The sequence below is a fragment of the Gopherus evgoodei genome, chromosome 2, assembly GCF_007399415.2.
Source record: "Gopherus evgoodei ecotype Sinaloan lineage chromosome 2, rGopEvg1_v1.p, whole genome shotgun sequence".
Taxonomy (NCBI): Eukaryota; Metazoa; Chordata; order Testudines; family Testudinidae; genus Gopherus; species Gopherus evgoodei.
Genome location: NC_044323.1, coordinates 50,107,322 through 50,130,796, shown reverse-complemented (window position 1 = coordinate 50,130,796; position 23,475 = coordinate 50,107,322). Strand labels below are relative to the sequence as shown.

General features: G+C 39.0%; 1 protein-coding gene across 4 annotated transcripts in view; it reads right to left on the bottom strand.

Annotated features, from left to right (window-relative positions):
• Positions 1–23,475, bottom strand: part of UMAD1 (UBAP1-MVB12-associated (UMA) domain containing 1) — a 172,593-nt gene that overhangs the window by 11,705 nt on the left and 137,413 nt on the right. For 2 of the 4 annotated variants that reach the window (XM_030550647.1, XM_030550644.1), the window contains exons 4-5: positions 14,378–14,592; positions 8,218–8,270 (exon numbers count right to left, since the gene is read on the bottom strand). In XM_030550647.1, the coding sequence (XP_030406507.1) occupies positions 8,218–8,270; positions 14,378–14,592 (268 nt within the window). The remainder of the gene's footprint in view (positions 1–8,217; positions 8,271–14,377; positions 14,593–23,475) is intronic. The other 2 variants (XM_030550645.1, XM_030550643.1) reach the window with 1 other exon arrangement.

The following is a 23,475-nucleotide window of genomic DNA, read 5'->3' as shown; positions in this document are numbered from 1 at the left end:
TCAAGGCAAGGTGGGGATCTGTAAATAGTATGGAATTATATAAGGAATGAGATTGGGTCTGGAATATCTTGGAAGACCTAGACAGTGTTCTGGAATAGCTTTAATGGGTTATTGCCCTGACATATCTGTTCTTCCTTACCTGGGGGACAAGTAGTAACTGGTGAGGACATACACTTAGCATTCAGTATCTCTCAAAGTTTGATCCTATCTTCCAAGAACTCTCAGGATGAGAAGCATCAATACATTAAGGGACATATTCTAAGGTAGTGAACCAGGGTAAGAATCTTGTCATCAGTTTCAACCACACCCTTTCCATAGAAAGACATGCTGGACATGGTATGAGTTTTTCACTTTCCCAGGCAGTGCCCTTATCTTTTGACAGTGCCATAACAGCAACTAGGTCTGTGTGACCATGTGCCTTGATTATTTTAATGCCTTCCCAGCAGGTGTTTCAATAGTGCTTCTCCATCATTTGCCATTTTTACAGAATGCTGAGACATATTTGGTCAGTGGATTGAGTGACTGGTTATATTACATCTACCCCGCCCTCTCTTACTTGTTGGCCTTTTAAGTGGTGGATTGATTTCAAGTTGGTCCTCCTGACTTTTAAAGTGCTTCATGGGGTTGGCCCTGGCTAGATGTGAAATCTCCTTCTTGAGGCTCCTGCTGAGGGGTATTACTTACACTATTCAGAATTTCCACTGTTTGCCAGAAACATTAAGGCCCTTGCTCTGTTACCATGGTGATCCCTAGCATACAGAACTTGCCTGACCATAGCAACAGCCTCTGTCCATTCTTCAGTTTTAAGCAACACCTGGAAACTTTTGTTTTCCAAAGATATTTTTGACTAATTATTATTATTTATATTTCCATAGCACTTATAAGTCCCCATCTTGGGCCAGGACCCCATTGCACTAGGTGCTGTACAAACAGAACAAAAAGACAGCCGTTGCCCCAAGAGGCTTACAAATTCCTCTTTTTATCCTTCCCTTCTCTTACACCTTCCAATTGTTTTATTTTAAGAGGGTGATTTTTTTAAAAGTGTTTTACTGTTGTCTCCACCCCACACACCTTCTAATGGCCCCTATAATTATTATTGTTCTTGTGGGATTGCTCAGTGATTCTCAAATAGGCCTAATCCAAAGACCACTGCAGTCATTGGAGAGACTCCCACATTGAATAGTTGGACTAATGTGCAGTAAACAAGGCATGGAAGCTACACACTGAACAATGAAGAGAAAAAAATATTGTTCATTAAGTGAACAATGTCAATTCTGTGCAATGAATGAGGCAGGGGTCCTGAAAAAAACAGTATATGAATCATGTGATTAAAGACCACATTATAATTAGTTTTCACAAGGGGTCAAATTATGGTTGCGCAGGCAACCATAATTCTGATATTTCCTAACTTTTGACTGCTTGACTTTGCAACCATAATCATCTTTTTAAGGTAATTTATTTTTATATAATTTTTCAGTTTTTAAAAAAAGCAAACTGAAAAAAAAATTCCATCATGCAGCATCATATTGACACCCACATGAATCATAGGCAGGGTTGGAACCATTAAGTGCAGTTGCATAGACCTGAGTAACTGACAGCAGTAGCAGGTTGTCATCCTTTATGTGGATCAGCACTAGAGAGGGATGGGACACTTTGATAGTGCATTTCACAATTATTCACTGAGAGTAGACTATGGAGGGGGATGTTCCCTAGCATGCAGAGATTCTTCTGCTCATTCAGACAGCTGTGATCCTTCTGCCCTGCCCCCCTCCAACCTACAGTTGTCCCAGATTCATCTTTTCCCCGTCAGTCTCCTCTTTCCAGTCTCATTCTCCTCACCTAGCCAGTCCCAGTCTCCACTCCTTGGGCTTCTCATCCCACTCCCACTGTCACCTGTCTGCATTCCCAATCCCATCGCCCAACCATTCCCATCTCTCTCCTCCTCACATACCCCAGCTCCTTGCCCCAGTTCCTTGTCAGCCAGGCCTAGCCCACCCCTCCCCCCTCCAGGCTTCTTATTTGATTTGTCTCCTCACTGTCTTGACCTCCAATTAACCTCTACATTTCCCCATTCCACTGTCCCCAGTCCCAATATCCCTCTCTGGAATCCCTGTTCCATTTTTTTTGCCCAGTCAGAATTCTCCATCCCCACCTATGCCTCTCCCTCACCTCCTACCCCTGCCCCACTGGTTTTCAGTCCCAATCTCCTTTCCCAACCTGTCTCGGTCTCTCCTCCCTTTACCCTCACCAGTCTCTAATCTCAGTTTCTGCCTCCTTCTCTAATCTACTCCTTCCACTCACCTGCACATCTGGCTCTTGTCTCCTCTGCATTTAGATCAGGCAGCTTCATCATCCTTGCTGCCTGGGCCAACAAAGGAGTTACTGAGAAAACAGGAAAGAGCATTCCTTCTCTATTTAAGTTCAGATGCTCAAACCCAGATATGGGAAGGTCTGTGGCAGTCCAAAACTGCAGTTGCAGAAAAAGTCCTGCTCAGCCCTGGGCTGGTGCATAGTTATACACATGGAATCTTCAAGGAATTTAGTTGTAAAAATCTAAATCTCTAATTGAGCATGTGCAAATTGTGATTTTTCAAAAGCTTACAACTAGTGAAATTTGGGCAGATTTTCATGGGGACAGCAGAAGCCATATCCCTCACACAGAGGCTGCCATCTTAACACATTTTAAATCCCTGTTCCAAAATTGTGGGGTGGGGAGGGGGACAGGGATGGGACGAGAGCTTTTTAAAGAAATGGTAATCAGAATTTTTTTAAATTAGCAAAACAATGTACTTATCTCTTAGCTTCATTCTTGGAATTAGTGGAACCATTTTGGCTGAATTTTTCAAGACAAATACTCAGCATGGAAAACTTCAGACCAAATGGTTAAAGTTTGGCTAAGTTATAAGCAACTGAAAACTTATAATGGCAAGTGTTGGGCAACCTTAAAAGGCGGTGATTCTAGCCCTGCCACTAATTAGGCCTTGGCTACACTGGCACTTTACAGCGCTGCAACTTTCGCGCTCAGGGGTGTGAAAAAACACCCCCCTGAGCACTGCAAGATACAGCACTGTAAAGCCTCAGTGTAATCAGTGCCGCAGCGCTGGGAGCGTGGCTCCCAGCGCTGCAAGCTACACCCGTAGAGGATGTGATTTACGTGCAGCGCTGGGAGAGCTCTCTCCCAGCGCTGGCGCTCCGACCACACTCACACTTCAAAGCACTGCCGCGGCAGCGCTTTGAAATTTCAAGTGTAGCCATACCCTTAGTGAGCACTGTATCCCTGGCCAGTTTCTGCAACTTTTACTCACTCTGAGTAGCCACATTGATTTCAGTGGTGCAGTATGAGGAACGAACTATTAAAGAATGTTAGTAAAGGTGGCAGAATTTAGCCCTCAGTGATCAACTTCATTCCTTGGTAGAGAAGTGTCCTTGCTCTATATACTGGCATAAATTGATAATTTTGCATTTTCATAAGGTCAACCTTTTTTCAGTATAAAATCAATATTACACATTTGTATAGAGCACCCATACTAAGAGGTTTTGTATTTAAAATGATACATTGTTTTAGAAATGTTAATTTAACTACATTAGTCAACGACAAAAAAATCTAACCATTTGGTGCCAAATTCTGGTCTCAGTTAAACAAGTGTAAATTTGAAGTAACTTTGCTGAAGTCAAAATTTGAGCTAGAATGTTTTGCCCTTTTGGAGTTGCTCCTCTATCTCAAAAGATCTCCTCTAAAGTGAAAAAAAGATGCAAGAATCTTTTGCATGATTTTCAGAAGTACTGAGCAAACCCAGCTCTATTAAGATAAATGGGACTTGTGAGTGCTCAGCAGCTTTGAAAAAAAATCAGGACACTAAACAGGAAATACTAGTTGGTTGGTTGATTTCATTGTCTTTCAGTTACACACAGTAATGCAAATTTTTTTTTCAGATGAGTCAATTTCAGAGATTAGACCATTAGAAATTAGTCTTCTTCCAAACCATTCCACCTTTTGTGTTGTCCACTACATTTTAAGTATATAGTATTAATGAATGGCAAATCTGTTTTACCTGAGAATTTATTTTCCTGGAACACTGTTTGACTGATTTTCTCCTCTCTTCTAGGTGGCTGGCAACAGACCAGGCTTTTTATCATATTGAGGCAGAAGATCATCCCACCATGCTTTCCCAGAATTGTAGTTTTCAAGGGTACAAAATACTTAAACTTCTTATCAAAATATTTAATTATAAATTAAACTAATTTCCATTTTTAACAGGGCCCTTCATTATCAATAACAGGCCTGAAGACATAGATATTAATTCTGCAACTGTTGAGAAATAATCCTCTGTGGGAATCTGATTCTAGGACATGAAGGGTCTAAGCAAGGAACTTCTCAGGTAAGAAGTATTCTCTCTTCTCCGTTCCCTTAATGTCCCATCATCCTAACAATGAGATGTTCACGCAGTAAAGGCCATTTCTGGGTCAGAAAAGGATAGGATCAATAGTTGTGTAAAATAATGACAGAGCAGAAGCAGCCAAGGGATTATGGAGCTACCACATACTTGACTTTCCTGAGTCTACTTGACAATCCACAGGATACCTACTTTGCAGTGTCTCAGACACGTGAACAGAAAGTCAAGTTGTTGCTTTCCATTTGTTTTCATGCAAAGCATTTGACGTTGCTGCCAATGATGGTTCAGCTCCCCCAGTTTAATGAGCTGTGATGATGTTGTGTGGACCTGCTACTTTCGCCTTGTATGGTCTCCTGATTCAAACATTGATCCAGATCGCTGTGGTGGTCTTAAAGGGTTTCTTGCCCAGATATCAGTTTTGAATGGTCTCTCAAACACCATGGGCTACCAGTTTGGAGGCCAGTGAATAAGTCACTAACATATATCTGTTGCAAATGATGCTTCAAAGAAGATATTTTTCAGCATTGCCTTCATTTTCTTGTTCTTTGGGGAGGTAGACTGTCAATTTGTCCAAATCATGACGGCTCTTTCAAACACAATAATGCAGTGGAGGCCACGAGGAGCTGATGCAGTTACCTCATAATCTTCCCAGAGACAATTATTTTCCTATCTGCAGGATCTCTAGGTAAGAACTCACCTTCCATTGGATTACTGTCTGATTAGTGAGGTGCTGCTACTTCCAACTTTGGAATCTCTTGTTCTTTGGTACAATGGAAAAATCTCTGAAGCAACTGGCTGGCTGTCGTGGACTTACTGGGAAACTCCCATTATGCCACCCTTTGTATGCCAAGTGGAGGGTAAATTCACAGACCCCTTTTAGACACTGAGAGAATACTTCCTCAGCATTGCTTTGTAAGAACCAGCTCTCCTATGTGCATCTGGACTCTCCTGCCTGCTGCTGGAGAACTTGGCAGAGCAGACAAGCCAGCTTTCCGTGACAGCTGCAGGTAAGCTGAGCACACACTGCATTTCCTGTCCTTGTTTTTCCCCCTTGTATCCTTCATAGACATCTCTGTCCCAGCAGTAAGATTGGGAACAGGAGAGTACCTTAGTAAAACATCTTTTCCAAAGCTCCAAGGAATAAATTTGCTGATTCTCTTTAATGGAACTGAAGTCCCAATTGAAATAACGTAGTTAAAGTTAAAATAAGAGCAAAGTGGACTGAAAAAGCTTCATGATGGAAGTCTGTAGTCTGCTGTTCACACTCTTTAGGCAGAGTAATCTGGAAAAGGCTTAGAAAGCAAAAATCTTATGCCCTCGCCAAGGCAACAGGTATAAGGAGAGATCCTCAGCTGGTGTAAATTGTCAGTTATTTCAGTGAAGCTATGACAAATTTTACCATCTGAGGATCTGCCCTGTGGTCTGCCACCAACATTGAGGAGAAAACTTCTGGCTAAAATTGTTGGCCATGAAGATGATAGAGAAGAACACTGAATTAGGGGGCACAATTAATTTCACAGAAGCACAGAAAGTAGAGATGCAAAAGTACTATTTACATCCGCCAGTGCCTTTCTCTGACAACACAGGATTGTGCCTTACAGTAGCTACTTTTCTTATGCTAGTTACCCTGTTGCAAAGAATGTACAGGCTGAATGTTGCATATAAGAAATAATTTTAAAAAACTGTACAAGAACTATTGTTTCGTAAGTGTGAATGGAAATAATTTAGAGCCAAAAGACAATTTTGGGTAAGCAACGGTTTTATTCCTAGAGTTGCTCTTAGGTATGTACAGATTAACAGCTAGGAAAATTTCTAGTCAGATTAAGTTATTGTGCTGATACATTTAACGGGGATAGAGATAGTTTCACTAGATATTCTTTTAATTAAAAAAGCTCATTGACCACCTTTGCTCATCTAACATATTTTAATCATGTATATAAACGTAATAAAGATTTAAAACTTACTTTCATTTTAAATTTTGGGGACTATTTTTGTTGAAATTCATGGGTCTTCTATTACTTTTTAGTGGTATAAAGCATTTAAAGGTCTATACTCAAAATGGCAATTTTACTAATCAACAGTAGCATCTATTATTCTCATATTGGGAAAAAACGGTGACTGCAACTTTTAAAAATCACTTTTAGTTTCCATAAATCTGTTACTTTGTTTACTTTATCTGTGGGGAAGAATGGATGCATCTATAGCACAGTACATACAACATAAAATAAAATACAGAAGTGCCTATAGTGAAGAGTGAGGATCTTTCTCCCAGTTATTCTAATTCCAGAAACACGAAATCTAGGAAGGTATTTTAAATTCCTTCCTTAATGCCACATTTGTTGCCACTATCTTCCCCTCTCTCTCAGAGCATTAAAGTTAAATAATACAGATACAGGGTTAATACCGTAGGCCAGATTCTAGTGTAAATTACACTAGTAATATCAGAATCTGACACAATATCGATAAACAATTCCACAAAATTACATAAGAGTAAAATGCCATAGTGTATTAAAAATCTGGCTTTCCTTTTTATAGTAGAAATTTAAATCTACTCCACACTACCATTTAAAAGGAGGCCATACGTAGGTTAACATTAAGCAACATTAATTTAACGGAAGGTAAGATCGAACAAAAACAAACTATATTTTGATATTATGTAAGAGATAAAAAGCAAAACAAGCAATAATAGAAAGATCCACAATACCACTTAGACTTTTTTCGAAAAGGTTTAATATTTAACTTGCTGGCTATCTAAAAAGTTAGCAGTGCAACCAAAACTGTCTCAAATCTTTGGGTGAGAAGAACAATTTATGCAATTACATTAGTAGCTCATAATGGCAGCTAAAAGAAAGGAAAGTATGGCACAATGCAAAAGCATCACATATTGTGCAACTTGCTTGAGGGATAGGACCAGTGAGGATATTCTTGCTAAAATGATCATGCAATAGCTAGTCCAGCAGAAATAATAACTGGGTGGGTAACAGTCTCTTACCAGGATCCTAGTACATGTCCTTATGTCTTACTTTATGGACCTTATACAATTCTTTAGTTCTAATAAGACATCCGTCTCTTTAAATAAAATATTTTCCATACCACTTCTGGAGGCCTGTTTGCTTGGACTGTCTAGACTATCTAAATGCCAATCCTTCATGAGCCTAAGATTCTTTGAATGCTGTACTTCATCTTTTTTAGAATTCTTTTACAGTGGATTTAGATGAATGCCCAGAGCTGACCTTTACAAACTGCTATATAAATATTTGAGTTTGAATGGATGCACTGAATGTGTAATAATGATTTCTACAAATGGTTGCATGTGAGATGTTAATTACTGAGGTTCATATAGTTGTTGCTTACTTATAAGCAGTTTCCTTTACATCTTAATACTGATACATATGTGTCAACTGACTTAACAGGACATCCTTGCAAGTAAGATCTTTGATCTCAAGAGTTTATTTTATCTCTGCAAGAAAAGATAAAACTGAATTTAACTGGCTGGCTGAACAATGCCCTCTGTTTTCTCTGCACTACAGCTACTGCCTCTTTCTGAGGACATCACAGCTTCCACCGACACCACCGGATGCTGCACTTTGTTGTAGAACTAGGAAAGGTCTTTCCAACTTCTTCACATAATCTAGGCTACACATTGAAACCTTCACAACTGCGTGTTTATTATAAAAGGGCTGCCCATAAGCCTTTGCTTCTCTGAAAGAATCTGTCAGATTTGTGCCTACTATGTACCATGGTTCAGGAAAATCTAACTATCTTTGAGCTACTCCTTCATACTATTTGATTGGTAAGTAGTAAACCTTATTAGAATATTTACCTCCATGTTTTGGTACGTTGAAAGCATTCAGACCACAGGTCTGCAACAGAGAGCTAAAGATAAAAACAAAATAACCAAAAATTCTGTTGACAGGATGTTTGCAATCAATTAAATGTTAACTCCATGACTCTCCTATTATTTACATTACAGTACTGCCAAAAGGCCCGAGCCAGGATCAGGAGCTCTTTGTGCTAGGTACAGTGCAAATACATAAAGAAACTGTACCTGTCCTGAAGGTCTAGACAGAAACTGTGGCAACAGCAGTTTTGGTATAATGAACAGGGGGATGATAGAAGGGAGACTATAGCTGATACTGCTAATTTTCTCTTTGAAAAAGCCTTCAAGATCTTGTTCACAGAATGAGGCGGGGACAAATGCCCCAATTATTTTCTGAGTTTACCTCCCATATGCCACGTTCTGTCCAACTGCACTTAATTTCATTTGTACATTTCAGTTTTGGTTAGTTATGTCTTCTACAGCAAAACGATATGCAATGAAAATTGTGTCTCATCTGTTAATTTAATTTTCTCCTATCTTCTGACACTCCTACTGTGCATCCTCCTTTCCCATGCAGCTAAAGCAGAGAACAAGAGGTGCAGGAGAAAGCCTTGTCCTTTCATAAGAAGCTCCAGGCAGCATTGCTCTCAAAGCTGTAACAACAGTTCAGTTTGACAGTTCATCTTGTCCTTGGTGGTTAACTGTTAAACATGGAATTAATTCATAACTATTTGTAAAGAACCAAAAACATTTTAATATCCTGAAAGTGAGTGAATGGAAAAAAACACAAAACAAAACCCAACAATAAATAATACATCTAAGGATATCCCAGAACCCATAACTAAGGTTGGGGAGATTCTCAGATATGACAGTAGGAGAAAAGAAATTAGAATTTTCAGACACTCCTACTGAAGGATTTAAGAATTAGTGAGGCTCTAAAGGAGAGGGAAATTCAGAGCAAACCGGTTGTTTTTGTAGAGTAAATCTGGATAAGGGACTAAACTACTGAAGGCACTGCCCATTGCAGAGTTCTTCTATCAAAAGTTGCATACACAGAGGGGATCATCTATTTGGTAGTGTTTTGGATCTCATTGCTTCTTCAGGAAGACCGTCAGACATGAAAGTGTAGAAGAAAAAATATTGTTTTGCCTTTAGCCTCACATAAGTGTGAGGCAGAAGAGCAGCCTTACAAATACCGACAAAGATTTCATGAGATCTCTCTGCCCCAGAAAAAGCCAGTGACCTGGTTGAATGAACTGTTATTCCTGGAGGACCAGATTTGCCTCTGACCTTGTCTGCTTCTGAAATACACATCTTAATCTTGAATATCAATAATTTAGAAACATCTTCCCTATAAATGACTGACAGTACAAAGAGAATCTGAACAGAGAATTTGCTCCCCTTCAGATATGCGTATTTGCTTCCCCATAAAGTTCACATCTTTCTTCTTTACGTTGTTTTAGATTCGGACAAAAGAAAGGCAAAACAGTAATGTGGGGTCTGTGCAAATGGATCTTTTTGGGGAATGAAGGCTGGGAGAGCTCTCAGTCCTGAAGGAGACCTTGTCACTGTGAAAGATGCTGAGTTGTGGCTCACTGACAAAGTCCCCAATTCTGAAATTCTTCAGAGATGAGTCAAAGAAAGAGGATAATTACCAGACAATCACCAGGTAAGGAACATGCAAGATTAATGGTGGAAAAATTGGGGAAATAGGGAAGAAGACACTCTGCCACTTCAAGGAATCTTTTCATATATTGATAAATCAAACCCTGTCTGCCTAATTCTAGTAATCTATCCAAAGTCTGAAGGTACATGTGGTGAATGTTCAGCCTAAGGACCTAGGATAGATACAGAAATGGAGAGGCATTGAACATGCTTTGCTTTTTGTAGTCCTTTGCTGATCCCTGTTAAGCCTTCTTCCCTGCTAAAGCATGCTAGAACCACCTTCCTTTGAAATGGTTTATAAAGGGGGAAGTTCCTCTTTAATAGTTTGGTCAATATCTTAAGAACTTAAAAAAGTTATACTTTTAATTTTGCTACCTTGTTAATGTAATATCACTATATCTAGCAATGCTTGAATGGGGGTGCGGACAGGAACTATTCCCCATCCCCGCCCCAAAAAACCCTGGGAAGTTGGAATTGCTTTGTTGCTGCTGAATGGGTGGAACAATCTGCAGCTTCCTATGAAGGAAAGGGCTTATATCCCCATAGTTTCAGGTCTGATTCTTCCCCATACTAGGTGTAGAGAGAAGTGAAAACCCAAAGCATGATTGTCAGACGGTTAATTCGCAACAAGTTGTTTCTCTGATATACATTCTAATCTTTTATGCAAACAGCACAGTCCTTCTGGATAAAAACATTGCAGCTCTTTTAAGAATTTACATTTTTTTCATCAATTTGCCTGGTATCAATGAAGTTAAAAAATAAACTATATATAAATTGTATATCAGTTTGAAACACTAGTAATTACACTCTTCAATATGCTCTTTTCCTCCTCCTTTTTATATTTGTTCCAGGACCAAAGCCTACACCTGTAGTCACACAAAGGATAAACTTGGAAACTGCAGCACTGAGATGTCAAGCTTCAGATTGTACTGTCCAGGAAATAGCAGTAACTGTGTCTGTGGCTGTCTTCTTGGCATATTTCTTGCACACCCTATTATCTAGTTCCATTTCTGGTTTTGCTTGTCGCTACAGAGCTGTTTGTAGAGGCTGGTTCATGATCAGCCTGCTGTTGGGCTGTTCTGGATGCAATTATTCTTTGATTTACCACTGAACATGTGGACTTTGCTCTTTTTTCCTACATTTTAAAATTAGGCCTTTCTGAAGACGTAGTCACATCTTTTTCAGATGAAATAAAAAATGTTTTGTTAAGTTTGATTTATAACAAAATATTCATAAGGAAGCCATCACACATTATAGAAGACATCTCTTGCAAAATGAGGTTTGTTAACCACAGATGACACTCAAAGCCTCCCCTGAAAAAAAACAAAAGGGACTCTGTCTGGGTAAATTGTTTACTAAAAAGTAAAGGCCTGTTACTGCACCTACTGAAGTCAATGGAAAAACTTCCATTTTCTCCAGTGAAATGGTATTAGACCCTAAATGTCTATAAACATTAGCTTTTGAGATGACAACTCCATTTCTCTTGAGAGATTATTGGTACTGTAACTGAAAAACTTCAAAGCTATCAAAAATCAGCTCAGATACATATCATTTTGAATTGTTCCAGAATTTTTTATACTGAATGGGTAATAGAGCACCTATGATACCTTATGACACTTAAAATATGTTTTTTACCATCTCTGCTTAGAAATTATTAAAAATTATTATTTTTGTATGCTGCTTTAAATTAAATTTCTTCATTTATGGCCAAATAAATACTCAAGCCACATTGTATAAAGGAGTTTGGTTATTTGTTAAATTGACAAATCAGTGACTAATGCAAATGTATTCCAATGTATATACATCCATCTACTAACCATTTGACATGTATGGTCATTAAGCACATACATAAATATGTATCACTCTCTTCAGACTAAGGTTTGAATGGAAACAGCTATATTCTAAAGCATTTAATTTTCTAATGATGTAATGTCGTCATCATGTTAGCAGTGGGCAAGTGCTCAGGAGCTAATGCACATAAATCGAATCATTTCCTAATAGATTTTTTTGGGGATGTATTTTCCATCTCCCAGTGGGAAAATTCACTTTGACTGTCTGGATACTATTAGGATTCTGTATACACTTTTTGTGGATGATGTCAAGCAAGAGAATGATTTGAGCCCCTAGGCTTTTTAGAGATTGGGTAATGAGGAATATTGCTAGCAGGTTTGTTGTATGTAAATTTTACCCTCCCAAAGAGATACTATTATGGCTGTAGGTGAAATGTTTGACCTACTAGCTGTATTTCATGTCGTGGTTGTGTACTTTCCTCTCCTGTGCTCATCTGCTCTTTTCCTATGCATATAGAGCCTTACTGGTCTGTGAGCATTTGAGAGCAGGATTCTAGTAAGGAATGTTTTAATTTAATAAAATATCTTATAAGCAAGTGGAAAAAGTGTATTTACAAGTCTACTAACGCGGAAAGAACCAGTTCTATGGGTTTGTTGGATACTCATCTCTGTTTTGCAATTCTGCTCTTGGCATGGCTGAGTTGAGGACAAATATCAGTTATGGGATGAAAAACAATATGAACAGGAATATGCCATTTTCAAAATAGGTAGAAGTTTAAAGGTTAAATGCAAAAGAAACATGAGAGTTGAGTTTAGCACTGAAAACCAGAACTTAATTAACATCCCCCACTAGCCAGGGGATTCAGCACAGAAATAGGTTCTAACCAACTTATTAAAAATCTGTTTTCCCTCTCTGTAAAATCTTAACACTTCTTGGATCACAAAAGGTTACCTTAGAACACAGTGTCGTCAGTGCCAGATGTGCCACTGGAATCTATGGGCACAACACAAAAATATAGTATAAACTAGATTATTCAAAATGTCCCTTATGTGAAACTCCATTTTCTTTAAAAATAAAAAAAGTCATACCCCTGATATTTATTAGTGGCACTGAAAATTCTCTTGGTTATCCAAACTTATTCAGTATCTCCCCTGTTGTTGGGATAATCCTGACTGCAATGTACTATGTATGTAAGGATTAGATAATAATGGCATTCTCTTATATGTTTAAAAAGACCCACCATGTTAATACATTATTTAACCACAGCTTTTATTTAAGTGCAATAGATACTTTCCCTGAAAACAAGTAGCTCAAAGCATATTTATAAACTTAACAGATACAGACTGCAAACAAACTAATGAAATGCATAGGTTTTCCAGAAAAAAAATCTGAGAAAATATGATCATTTAACAAACCAAAATGTACTTATAACACAGCTTCTCTATCATTTGGGGTATTTATTATCCCAAACATCTTAAAAGCACACACGTGAAAATCTATATAAATATCCTATGTCACACATTTCTTATGAAAATACCCACTTACAGTTGGCACAGTAAATATATTTTTTCCTGATAGTCAAAACAAATTTAATCTTGCATATGGCACAGAGAATTCTTCACATAACCCATAAAAGACTTCAGTGAGCAGTTCATTGGGCAACAGCAATTTAGTTAGGTTTTAGCTATAATAAAATATGCATATTGAAGGCTTGAAATGAATTTTTAGGTATTTAGTTGGGTATGGAACAATTTAATGTTTTGTAGTAGTTAAACACTGCCATCTGTATCTTTGGGCCACAATTAAAAAAAACACAAGGGTATGGCCATTAAAAGTACATATCCTGAGATTTCTTTCTTTAGGGGGCACAAAGGTTAAAAAGGAAAAACTGATCTATGCATAAACCAGGAACACATGTGACAACGAGAAAAAACAGCAAATGCAGGGCAGTTAGAGAGAAAACCCTTGAGAAAGACAGAGAAAGAGAGACTAAAGTGACCTGGTAAGATGAACAGCAAGGTCTACTGGAAAAAAGGAGAAGCTGACTAGCTTTTTGTTTTGAGTATAGTAAAATCTACTCAGTCATACTAACAAAGTTAAACCTGTAAACTTGCCTCAGAAGTTTAAAATGCAGCATTTGAGACTGGAGCATCAGTTGCCTATTGTAATGCAAAATAGCATGACTTCATTTACAATCGACATTCATTTCCATCCCTGGAAAATTCAAAGATAGTCTAAATAGAAATATGCACAACAGGCTTTGCATTTGTGGCATCAGAGTAAAATATCAAATGCTGCAGAAGTCCATGACATCACAGGTAAGAATAATGAAATGTGTGCATTTACAGTCCACTTATTGACAGTCACCAATTAATGTATTAACAGATGGATCTCTTACTCAGGATTAAACAAAACTAATAGTTCTGCTTGACTACTTTAGGAACAAATTCAGTATTTCTGATAAGTTACTTAAGTGTAATGTAAGATGATATGTTAAGGAATAAAACAGTATGAGATTTTAATTATTTTAGTTTTTATGCATGTGTTATATAAATGGCATACCACAAATACATTTAAGCAGTTAAGTTACAAAACAAAATATTTGTGTAATTATCTTCAAGTTGTCACGGTGCACATTCAAAGGGACAGAAAGATAAGGACATATTACAAATCACAAAGCACTGAATTTTCAAGTGTAAAATCATACCAAAATCTTGATAAATTATCACTGATGTTGTAGGAGAGCAACTGGTCTGGAAGGCCATTAGAGATGTCCTGTACTGCTAGCACATGGGGTGCTAGGGTGAAGGGTACATCATTGAGGAACTCTGACATGAAATGATTGCTTTCCAAATGTTGACTTGTTTCATTTCCCTCCTCAGCACTCATTACAGTCAAATGTGAATGTTTTTCTGTATTTGGCTAAAGAAAACAAAGGAACAATAATTTAGACACGACAAATTATGAAGTTTAAACTTCACACTTGAAAACATGATGACCTATTTATAATATGCAGTAGTGGTGTTTGGTTGAGGTGGACTACAACTGAATTCTTAATGCATACCATGGCAATTCCTTGAGTTAAGCTTAGTTTAGCCAAGGCTGTAATAACAATGGATTTTTCTGAATGAATAATGGAAGTTTTTCTGGCCACATAATCCTACTATACAATTGTGAACACTGATTGATAAATATATCAATGTAGACTAATTTAAAACAGAAATTGCCCAACTGGTTGGGTGTGCCTGTAATGACCACAAAGTTATTGTTTGTTTTTCTTGTTACATGCACTAACAGTTTTTGCACAATGTGACCATCATAGATTATGGAGCAAGCACTGATAAAAAGAAAAATCTGGGCAATTTACTTCAAAATCCTACTATGCAGATTAAACAAAATTATATAGTCCATTAGATAGGGTACAAATTAGGGGAGACTTGAGTCCTGACCTGTTCTGACACCTTGGATAAATCACAATCTCTATCTCAAACTATGGTCCTCAGACTGCTCCTTTCAGGTGGTCTGCACCTGGGTGGCCGCACATGACAGAATGAGGGGCCACCCACCTAATTAGTGGAGCCGTGCTGGCATGGCTCTACTAATTAGGTGCCTAGACCCTGGAGAAGAAGCACATGTAAGGTGAGGTGTGGCCTTGCGGGGAATAGGGAGTAGGTGGGAGGGGGGAAGTGGGGTGAGAAGAGGGGGTGGGGTGAATTTAGGATGTGCAGGGCTGCGGCAGCCTGAGAAAGAGGCGACTTTCTCCAGCTCCAGGGCTGGGGCTGCTGAGGAGAAACAGCTTTCCTTCCCAGCCCCTGCTCAGGGACTGCCATGGTGGAGGAGACAGGAAGAGAGACCCCCCACCCTACTCAGCCCCAGCTCAGGGGTGCCATGGTAGCGGAGAGAAGGAGAGACCTCCACTCCCAGCTCGGGGGCTACTGCAGTGGAGAAGAGAGAGCACATCTGTCACATTAGAAAGGTAAGACTACTGATATTAAAATATGAGTTGTGTGCTTTTATTTGTAGAACAAAACACATTAGTTAAGCTTTTTTATATAGCACTTTTAGTGCTTTACAATAGTTAGCTAACAGAACAAACAACATTTGGAAAGATCATTAAGTGGTCTGCCGAGACCCTCAGCCATTTTCAAATGATCTGCGGAAAAAAAAGAGTTTGAGAACCACTGTTCTAGCCTATAGTTTTGCCATATTAAAAACAGAGACACTAAACCCTCCTTCCTTTGGAAAGCACTGAGATCTATGGATGAAAAAGCAGCAAAGAATCCTGTGGCACCTTATAGACTAACAGACGTTTTGGAGCATGAGCTTTCATGGGTGAATACCCACTTCTTTGTCATGCATCTGAAGAAGTGGGTATTCACCCACGAAAGCTCATGCTCCAAAACGTCTGTTAGTCTATAAGGTGCCACAGGATTCTTTGCTGCTTTTACAGATCCAGACTAACATGGCTACCCCTCTGATACATGGATGAAAAATACTCTACAGGAGGTAAATATTATATTGCTATTTATATATATTTAAAGCACTGTACAAACATTTGTTAATAATTCACAGCATCTCTGTGAGCTAAGTGATTACTGTATCTCCATTCTGCAGAAGGGCAAACATACAGAAAGATGTTAAGTGACTTGTTCAAATCCAGTTAGTGATAGAAGGGCATAGAACAGAACTCAGAAATTCGATTCCCAGCCCCATGTTTACTCCTTTAAACCAGTCTTATATACATGTAAATGCAAATATAGAAAAACCTAAAGAATATTTTTATTATTAATGAAGGCATGTAAAGTTATATGATTAGCGTGAACATAAATTTTCAAACAGTTGGACAAGTTTTTAGATGCATGACTCCCATTAACTTTAAAGGGAGTCAAAGCTAAGATGAGCAATGCTAGATTTGTGTGTCATCTGCACGTAACTATAGTCTTGTAGAGAAGCTAAGGGTTGTGGCTGCTTGGCAGGGGATAGTTTGGGCTTTTGGTTTCAGGGAAATTATAAGAGGCAGTTGAGTCTTTTGGCAAGGGGATGGGGAAGGGTGGCATTTTCCCCTTGTGGGCAGGACTGGAGATGTCTTGAAGCAATCTCATAGCAAATAGATGCCTCTCATCTAGTAATGATGGATAAACAAACACTAATAACTGTCTACTAAAATGATCAGCAGTGAAAGAGTTAACATTAACATTTACAATTCATTAGGTTTCAGAGTCATCACACTGCTAAGATTAATAAGGAAATGCTGACCTCTCAGAACTACTGTTCCAGAATAAGGAAGGACGTACTCCATCACTTACATTTGGTTTGTAAAGAAAGCCTTCCAAATGCAATGATAAAGGCTAGACATTTAAAACTTAGGATCTACTGCACAAAATCCACAATCACGGAACATATATAAACACTCACCTTGGGTTTGGAAATTTTACGAGATATCTAACATCCAGATGAACAAATTTAGTAACCAGAATAGATACAAAAGATGGTGTTCCCTGTCCATAGACAACGCCCAGGTGAAAAGAGAACCTTCCACCCAGCTGCTGGGATTCACTCTAGGGGACTACCTTAGAACTTAGGTTGTGGTCTCCCTCTTTCATACCAGCCTCAGGGGTCAAAGCTGAAGACCCTATATGCTCTCTCTCTCTTCTCACATCTCATTCTGGAGCCTCCTGTCAACAGAATATGCTTATGGTTGGATTTCTGCTAGTCCAACTCACCCTCACCCAGTCCCTGGGCTGTTGCAATATGGCTTTGTGTGTGTTTGCTACTCAGCTCTCCACTCTGCTTTCTAGATGCTACAATGGATGTGTTTCTTTTATTCTTCATCCCATCCCCAGACTCCCTTTTTGGGTTCTGCATTCTTGTAAGTTGCTCCAGTACCTGCTTGTGCTGTTGCTCATAGTTTTGAAAAGGATTAACAGAATGAAACAGACAAGATCCTGGTCAGTTTCTTTACTTTTGCCTCTAGGAGCTAAGTGACAGCAGTGAAAATTAATTAAAAAAAAAAAGTATGTTCAATTTTAACTCTGCTGAAGGTTTCCAAAGCTGCAAGGAACAGTTGAGAGAATGGAGCTGTATATCTCCAAGCTCAGTAAGACATTCTTGCACTGGTTTATACTCCATTCAAGTTTGGATGGTTATCTTTGCAACTATCAAGGCCAGCAAAAAAATTTTTATAAAAAGGAATCTTGGATTATAAAGCAGTTCATCTCACTAGGAAAGCTTCCGACTTGCCGAGAGCCAACAGGAAAGTGGATTTTTAAGCTCTGCATGATAAAAGAATTCATACTGAAATAAAACTATCATGCCTATATAGACACTTTCTTTTCTGAGAACTTTGATTATCAGAAGGAAGCACACTAGTTTAACAATTCAGTTTAATTTAGAAAAGGAGCAATAAAAGACCAGGTATCTGTGCCTTTAATTTCTAACCTCTAAATAAAAAGGCATGTTTACCTTTAAACTGTACCCTGCACAAGCATCACAGTCACTTTAGCTTTCCTGATAACTGTCCTATTTGGGCTTTTTTAGAGGTGCTGGTATCTGCTTGCATTACATCAGGCTCATTCTGGCAAGCACAGATCTGAGTCAGAGCACAGTAAATGGAGGTTAGGAAAAGGTGGTATTGTAAGAGTTTGGTTATAAGGGGTCTTCATATAACATTTTTTCTCACCTGTCTAGTGAAAAATGAGCCCTCATTTGCCATCCTGATCCTATGGCCTAGATGATAATCAGAAATCCCTAGACTCCTACGTTTGTTTGGGAGACTACACTCTTAAGAACACCTGTTTACATCCTAATTTTCCCACAAAGTGGATGAATTCAATTTACAATTCAAATTAGAACATTATGTGCCAAAATTAGTTTAAAAGAAGATGAAAAATACAGGCATGTGGTACACAGAAAGACAGTTACATATCCCCTCTTCTTCCATGTAATAAATGTAATGCCTGTGAAAGGTGCAAATTGGTAGTACTGGAAATGTTAGTGCAAGATTTAAAAAAATAAAAAAAGACAGTTAATTTACTTCAATCAGTGGTTGGATTAGGAGGAAAATTGGCAGTATTTTACTCTTAAACCCTATTTTCATCATACTTCCAATCCTCACAATTGTCATTCACCAAATCCACCTTGTCAGGTATTTCTGTATTACAGAGATATGCATGCTATTTAACTTTTAAAAACAGAATTGCAAGATTATCTCTGAATAGCTGGGAGCAAAGCAGCACGTAAAAGATAGGAGCTGAAAGAAAAAATACTGGGACATCAGAACTGTTACTGGGATAATCTGATCCCTGGCTTCAACAATGCCATGGAGAGACAGCCTCAAGTTATATATGGGTAAATTGAGGCTCAGAGATGTGTAAAGTGTTTGTCCAATGTCACAATGCGAGCCAACACCAGAGATGGGAACAGTGCATGTACCACTGGAACACAGTCTCCTCAGTGAAAAAAAGTATGTGTTTTTACTATTTTAAGATGTTCACATTCACTGGTTTGTTTAGAGAGAGTCACACAACACACAGCATGCATCCGACGAAGTGGGTATTCACTCACGAAAGCTCATGCTCCAATACGTCTGTTAGTCTATAAGGTGCCACAGGACTCTCTGCTGCTTTTACAGATCCAGGCTAACACGGCTACCCCTCCGATACTTGACAACACACTAACTTGCTGAAAGAATTCCCACCCCCTGCTGTTGTGGAGAAATAAATGTCTTGGGGGAATCAATTCTCTGGATAAAGGGGGGCTAACAGAGACCTGGTCACTGTTCCCCAATTCCACTCTGCTGGGTCCTGGCATCACTTAAACGTGCAGGGGGGAATTCTTTACATTGTGCTGCTGGTATGACGCCTTCTGCCAGCAGAAAATCAGATGGAATGGATCCTGGTTCTCCCCCTCTGTCACGTCTTTTCCTTATGCCAGCTCCAGTGTAGGTGGTGGTGGTGGCAATGCATCATAAAGCCACCACTGCCGGCTTTACACTAGTTGAAAATAATGCCTACACAGGGGGAAGTCCCCAGGGGATTTCTCAAACAAGGGTAAATTCACTTTACATTGTGTAAGCAGCACAAAGTGAACTTAGTCAACTGGAAAATCCAGCCCCACATTTGCACTTTTTAACCCCTTCAGTACGGTCAAATACATCCAGATATCTGGTTTAAAATGCAACTCCATTCTTTATCATATTGTTTTATTGTAGTTCCCATTTATGTACTAGATACGGTACACACATATAAGGAAAACAAGTCTCAGCTCTGAACAGTTCACAATTTCAGAAATTTTTTTTTTCCCCTATGTTGTCTGGGGTACCCAGTACATGTAATCATGGTCCTCTGCAGTTAAGAAGTTGCATCAGAATGCATGCTTGAGAGATTAAGTAAGATCTTCCAAATATAACTATTATAAAGCTAGGAACATTTTTATGCCCCAGAACCTTGACAGTGTCCTTTAACATTAAATACATTCCTCTCTCAGACTCTGGACAAACAACAGTAACACCTAGGATAATGCCCTCAACACCCAGATTTTATGCCAACTACAGCAGCACAACAAAGAGAACTGGACTCTCTAACAGAGCACTTTTTCAGTTTGTTAAAATCACCAAGCCGGTTACAATATGCATATCATTACAAAACTGTAAAAGCAGCAAAGAATCCTGTGGCACCTTATAGACTAACAGACGTTTTGGAGCATGAGCTTTCGTGGGTGAATACCCACTTCCTCAGATGCATGTAATGGAAATATCCAGGGGCAGGTATATATATGTGTGCTAGCAAGCAAGCTAGAGATAACGAGGTCAGTTCAATCAGGGAGGATGAGGCCCTGTTCTAGCAGTTGAGGTGTGAAAACCAAGAGAGGAGAAACTGGTTCTGTAATTGGCAAGCCATTCACAGTCTTTGTTCAATCCTGAGCTGATGGTGTCAAATTTGCAGATGAACTGAAGCTCAGCAGTTTCTCTTTGAAGTCTGGTCCTGAAGTTTCTTTGCTGCAGGATGGCCACCTTAAGGTCTGCTATAGTGTGGCCAGGGAGGTTGAAGTGCTCTCCTACAGGTTTTTGTATATTGCCATTCCTAATGTCTGATTTGTGTCCATTTATCCTTTTCCGTAGAGTACATCGGCCAAACTGGACAGTCTCTACGGAAAAGGATAAATGGACACAAATCAGACATTAGGAATGGCAATATACAAAAACCTGTAGGAGAGCACTTCAACCTCCCTGGCCACACTATAGCAGACCTTAAGGTGGCCATCCTGCAGCAAAAAAACTTCAGGACCAGACTTCAAAGAGAAACTGCTGAGCTTCAGTTCATCTGCAAATTTGACACCATCAGCTCAGGACTGAACAAAGACTGTGAATGGCTTGCCAATTACAGAACCAGTTTCTCCTCTCTTGGTTTTCACACCTCAACTGCTAGAACAGGGCCTCATCCTCCCTGATTGAACTGACCTCGTTATCTCTAGCTTGCTTGCTAGCACACATATATATACCTGCCCCTGGATATTTCCATTACATGCATCTGAGGAAGTGGGTATTCACCCACGAAAGCTCATGCTCCAAAACGTCTGTTAGTCTATAAGGTGCCACAGGATTCTTTGCTGCTTTTACAGATCCAGACTAACACGGCTACCCTCTGATACATTACAAAACTGTATTATACAATCAAAGTTGAAGTTATAAAATGGCTTATGTTTTCATGCATGCATCCTTCGACCACATTATTTACAGCAGCAAATCTGAAGAATTTGATATCCCATATTAGTCACACTGGTTTCTATTTAAACTTCTAATGTGTTTATCCAGTTTATACAATTTCTGAAATACAATGCATTCAAATCATATACTCTGGACTTTTCCTAAAGAAAACACTGCCATATTGTGGCACATCATCCTACTAAAACAATATAAATTAAATGCATTCAGAATATCAAACAATTTATGTTTCATCAAATAAATTTACAGGAGGAAATGGTTACACAGAATTAATTCACATAAATGGGGCCTTTTCTTTATCAGTGAGCCAACATATTTTTTTCAACATCAAAGGCATAAAATAGATGGCATTTGAACAGGAAAGAAGAGATACACAGTATACAGGTATGGAAAATGTTTAGCCATCATGAGTTAGCGAACTGGAGCAGCAAACAGGGGAGTTTTGCAATAGTGTTAGTCAAACTGGAGCAGAGGGAAACAATCCCAGAGTTGGGATCCTCCTTCCAGATGCTGTTATGGTATCCTCTCACACTAAGGATACTTCTCTAGGGGACAGGACCCTTGTTATTAGGAAGAGACAGGTAATAGTAATGGGGGATTTGATTATTAGAAATACAGATAGTTGGGTTTGTGATGACTGGGAGAACCGCATCGTGAATTGCCGAATGGGTGCAGAGGTTGTGGACCTCTCAAGACATCTAGATGGACTTATATGTAGGGCTGAGGAAGAGCCAGTTGCCAATGACCTACAGAAAGATAGGAGAGAGGTCCTGAAGACCAAATTTAGGCTGCTAGGTAAGAGACTAAAGTCCAGGACCTCCATGATAGCATTCTCTCAAATGCTTTTAGTTCCACGTGCAGGGCCAGTTCCACATAGGGTGAACAGACTGCAAGTTTGAAAAATTGGGATGTGGGTGGGTGGGGTAATAGAAGCTTATATAAGAAAAAGATCCAAAAATTGGGACTGTCCCTACAAAATCAGGACATCTGGTCACCCTAGTTCCACAGGCAGAACTGCAATGTCAACAGATAGATGAGACAAATGAGTTCAGAGGAGGAATTTAGGTTTATTAGGAACTAGGAAATATTTAGGGAAAGGAGGAGCCTGAAGAGGAAGGAGGGGCTCCTCCTAAACCAAAACAGAACCAGATTAAAATTAAAAAGGTAGTAGAGGAGTTTTTAAACTAAGGACTGGGAGAAAGCAGATTGTGCAGAGGAGCACACAGTTAGGACAGACACATTTCTTAGGGAAGGATTTATTAAAGGGGATATAGCTTGGTAAAGAGGAGAGGACAGAAGCTGATAAAGTACAGGGCAGGACCTAAAGAGAACCAAATGAACGAGAGTCCCTTCTAACTACATCACATACAGGCAAACACAACTAAATATTGACAAATGTAATAAGTGCTTGTATACAAATGCAAGAAGTCTAAATACTAAGACGGGTGAACCTTGACTGCCTACTGTTAAATGAGGATATTGATATAATATGTATCACAGAAACTTGGTGGAATGATAATAATCAATGGGACACTGTAATACTAGAGTACCAAATATAAAGGAATGATAGAGTAGGTCATGCTGGTGAGGGAGCAGGACTACATGTTAAAGAAAGAATAGAGTCAAATATAAATCTTACATGAAACAAACAGTACCTGCCACAGAATCTCTATGGATAGACATTCCATGCTTGAATAATAAGTGTATAGCAGTAGGACTATACTACTGCCCACCTGATCAGGATAATGACAGTTACTGTGAAATGTTCAGGGAGATTATTATTGGGTTTTCTAATTTGTAGACGCTCTAATGGGGGATTTAAGCTATCCCGATATTGACTGGGAACAGGCCAACTCAGGATGGAATGCAGAGATAAAACTTCTAGACACCATTAATGACTGCTTCTTAGAGCAACTAATCATGAAACCCACAAAGGGAGAAATCATTCCTGATTTAGTCCTAAATGGCGCACAGAATCTGGTCAAAGAGCTGAATATAGCTGAACTGCCCAGTAATAGCGACCATAATGTAATTAAATTTAACATCCTTGGGGGTGAGGAGGGAAATAGGAGGTAAACCAGAGA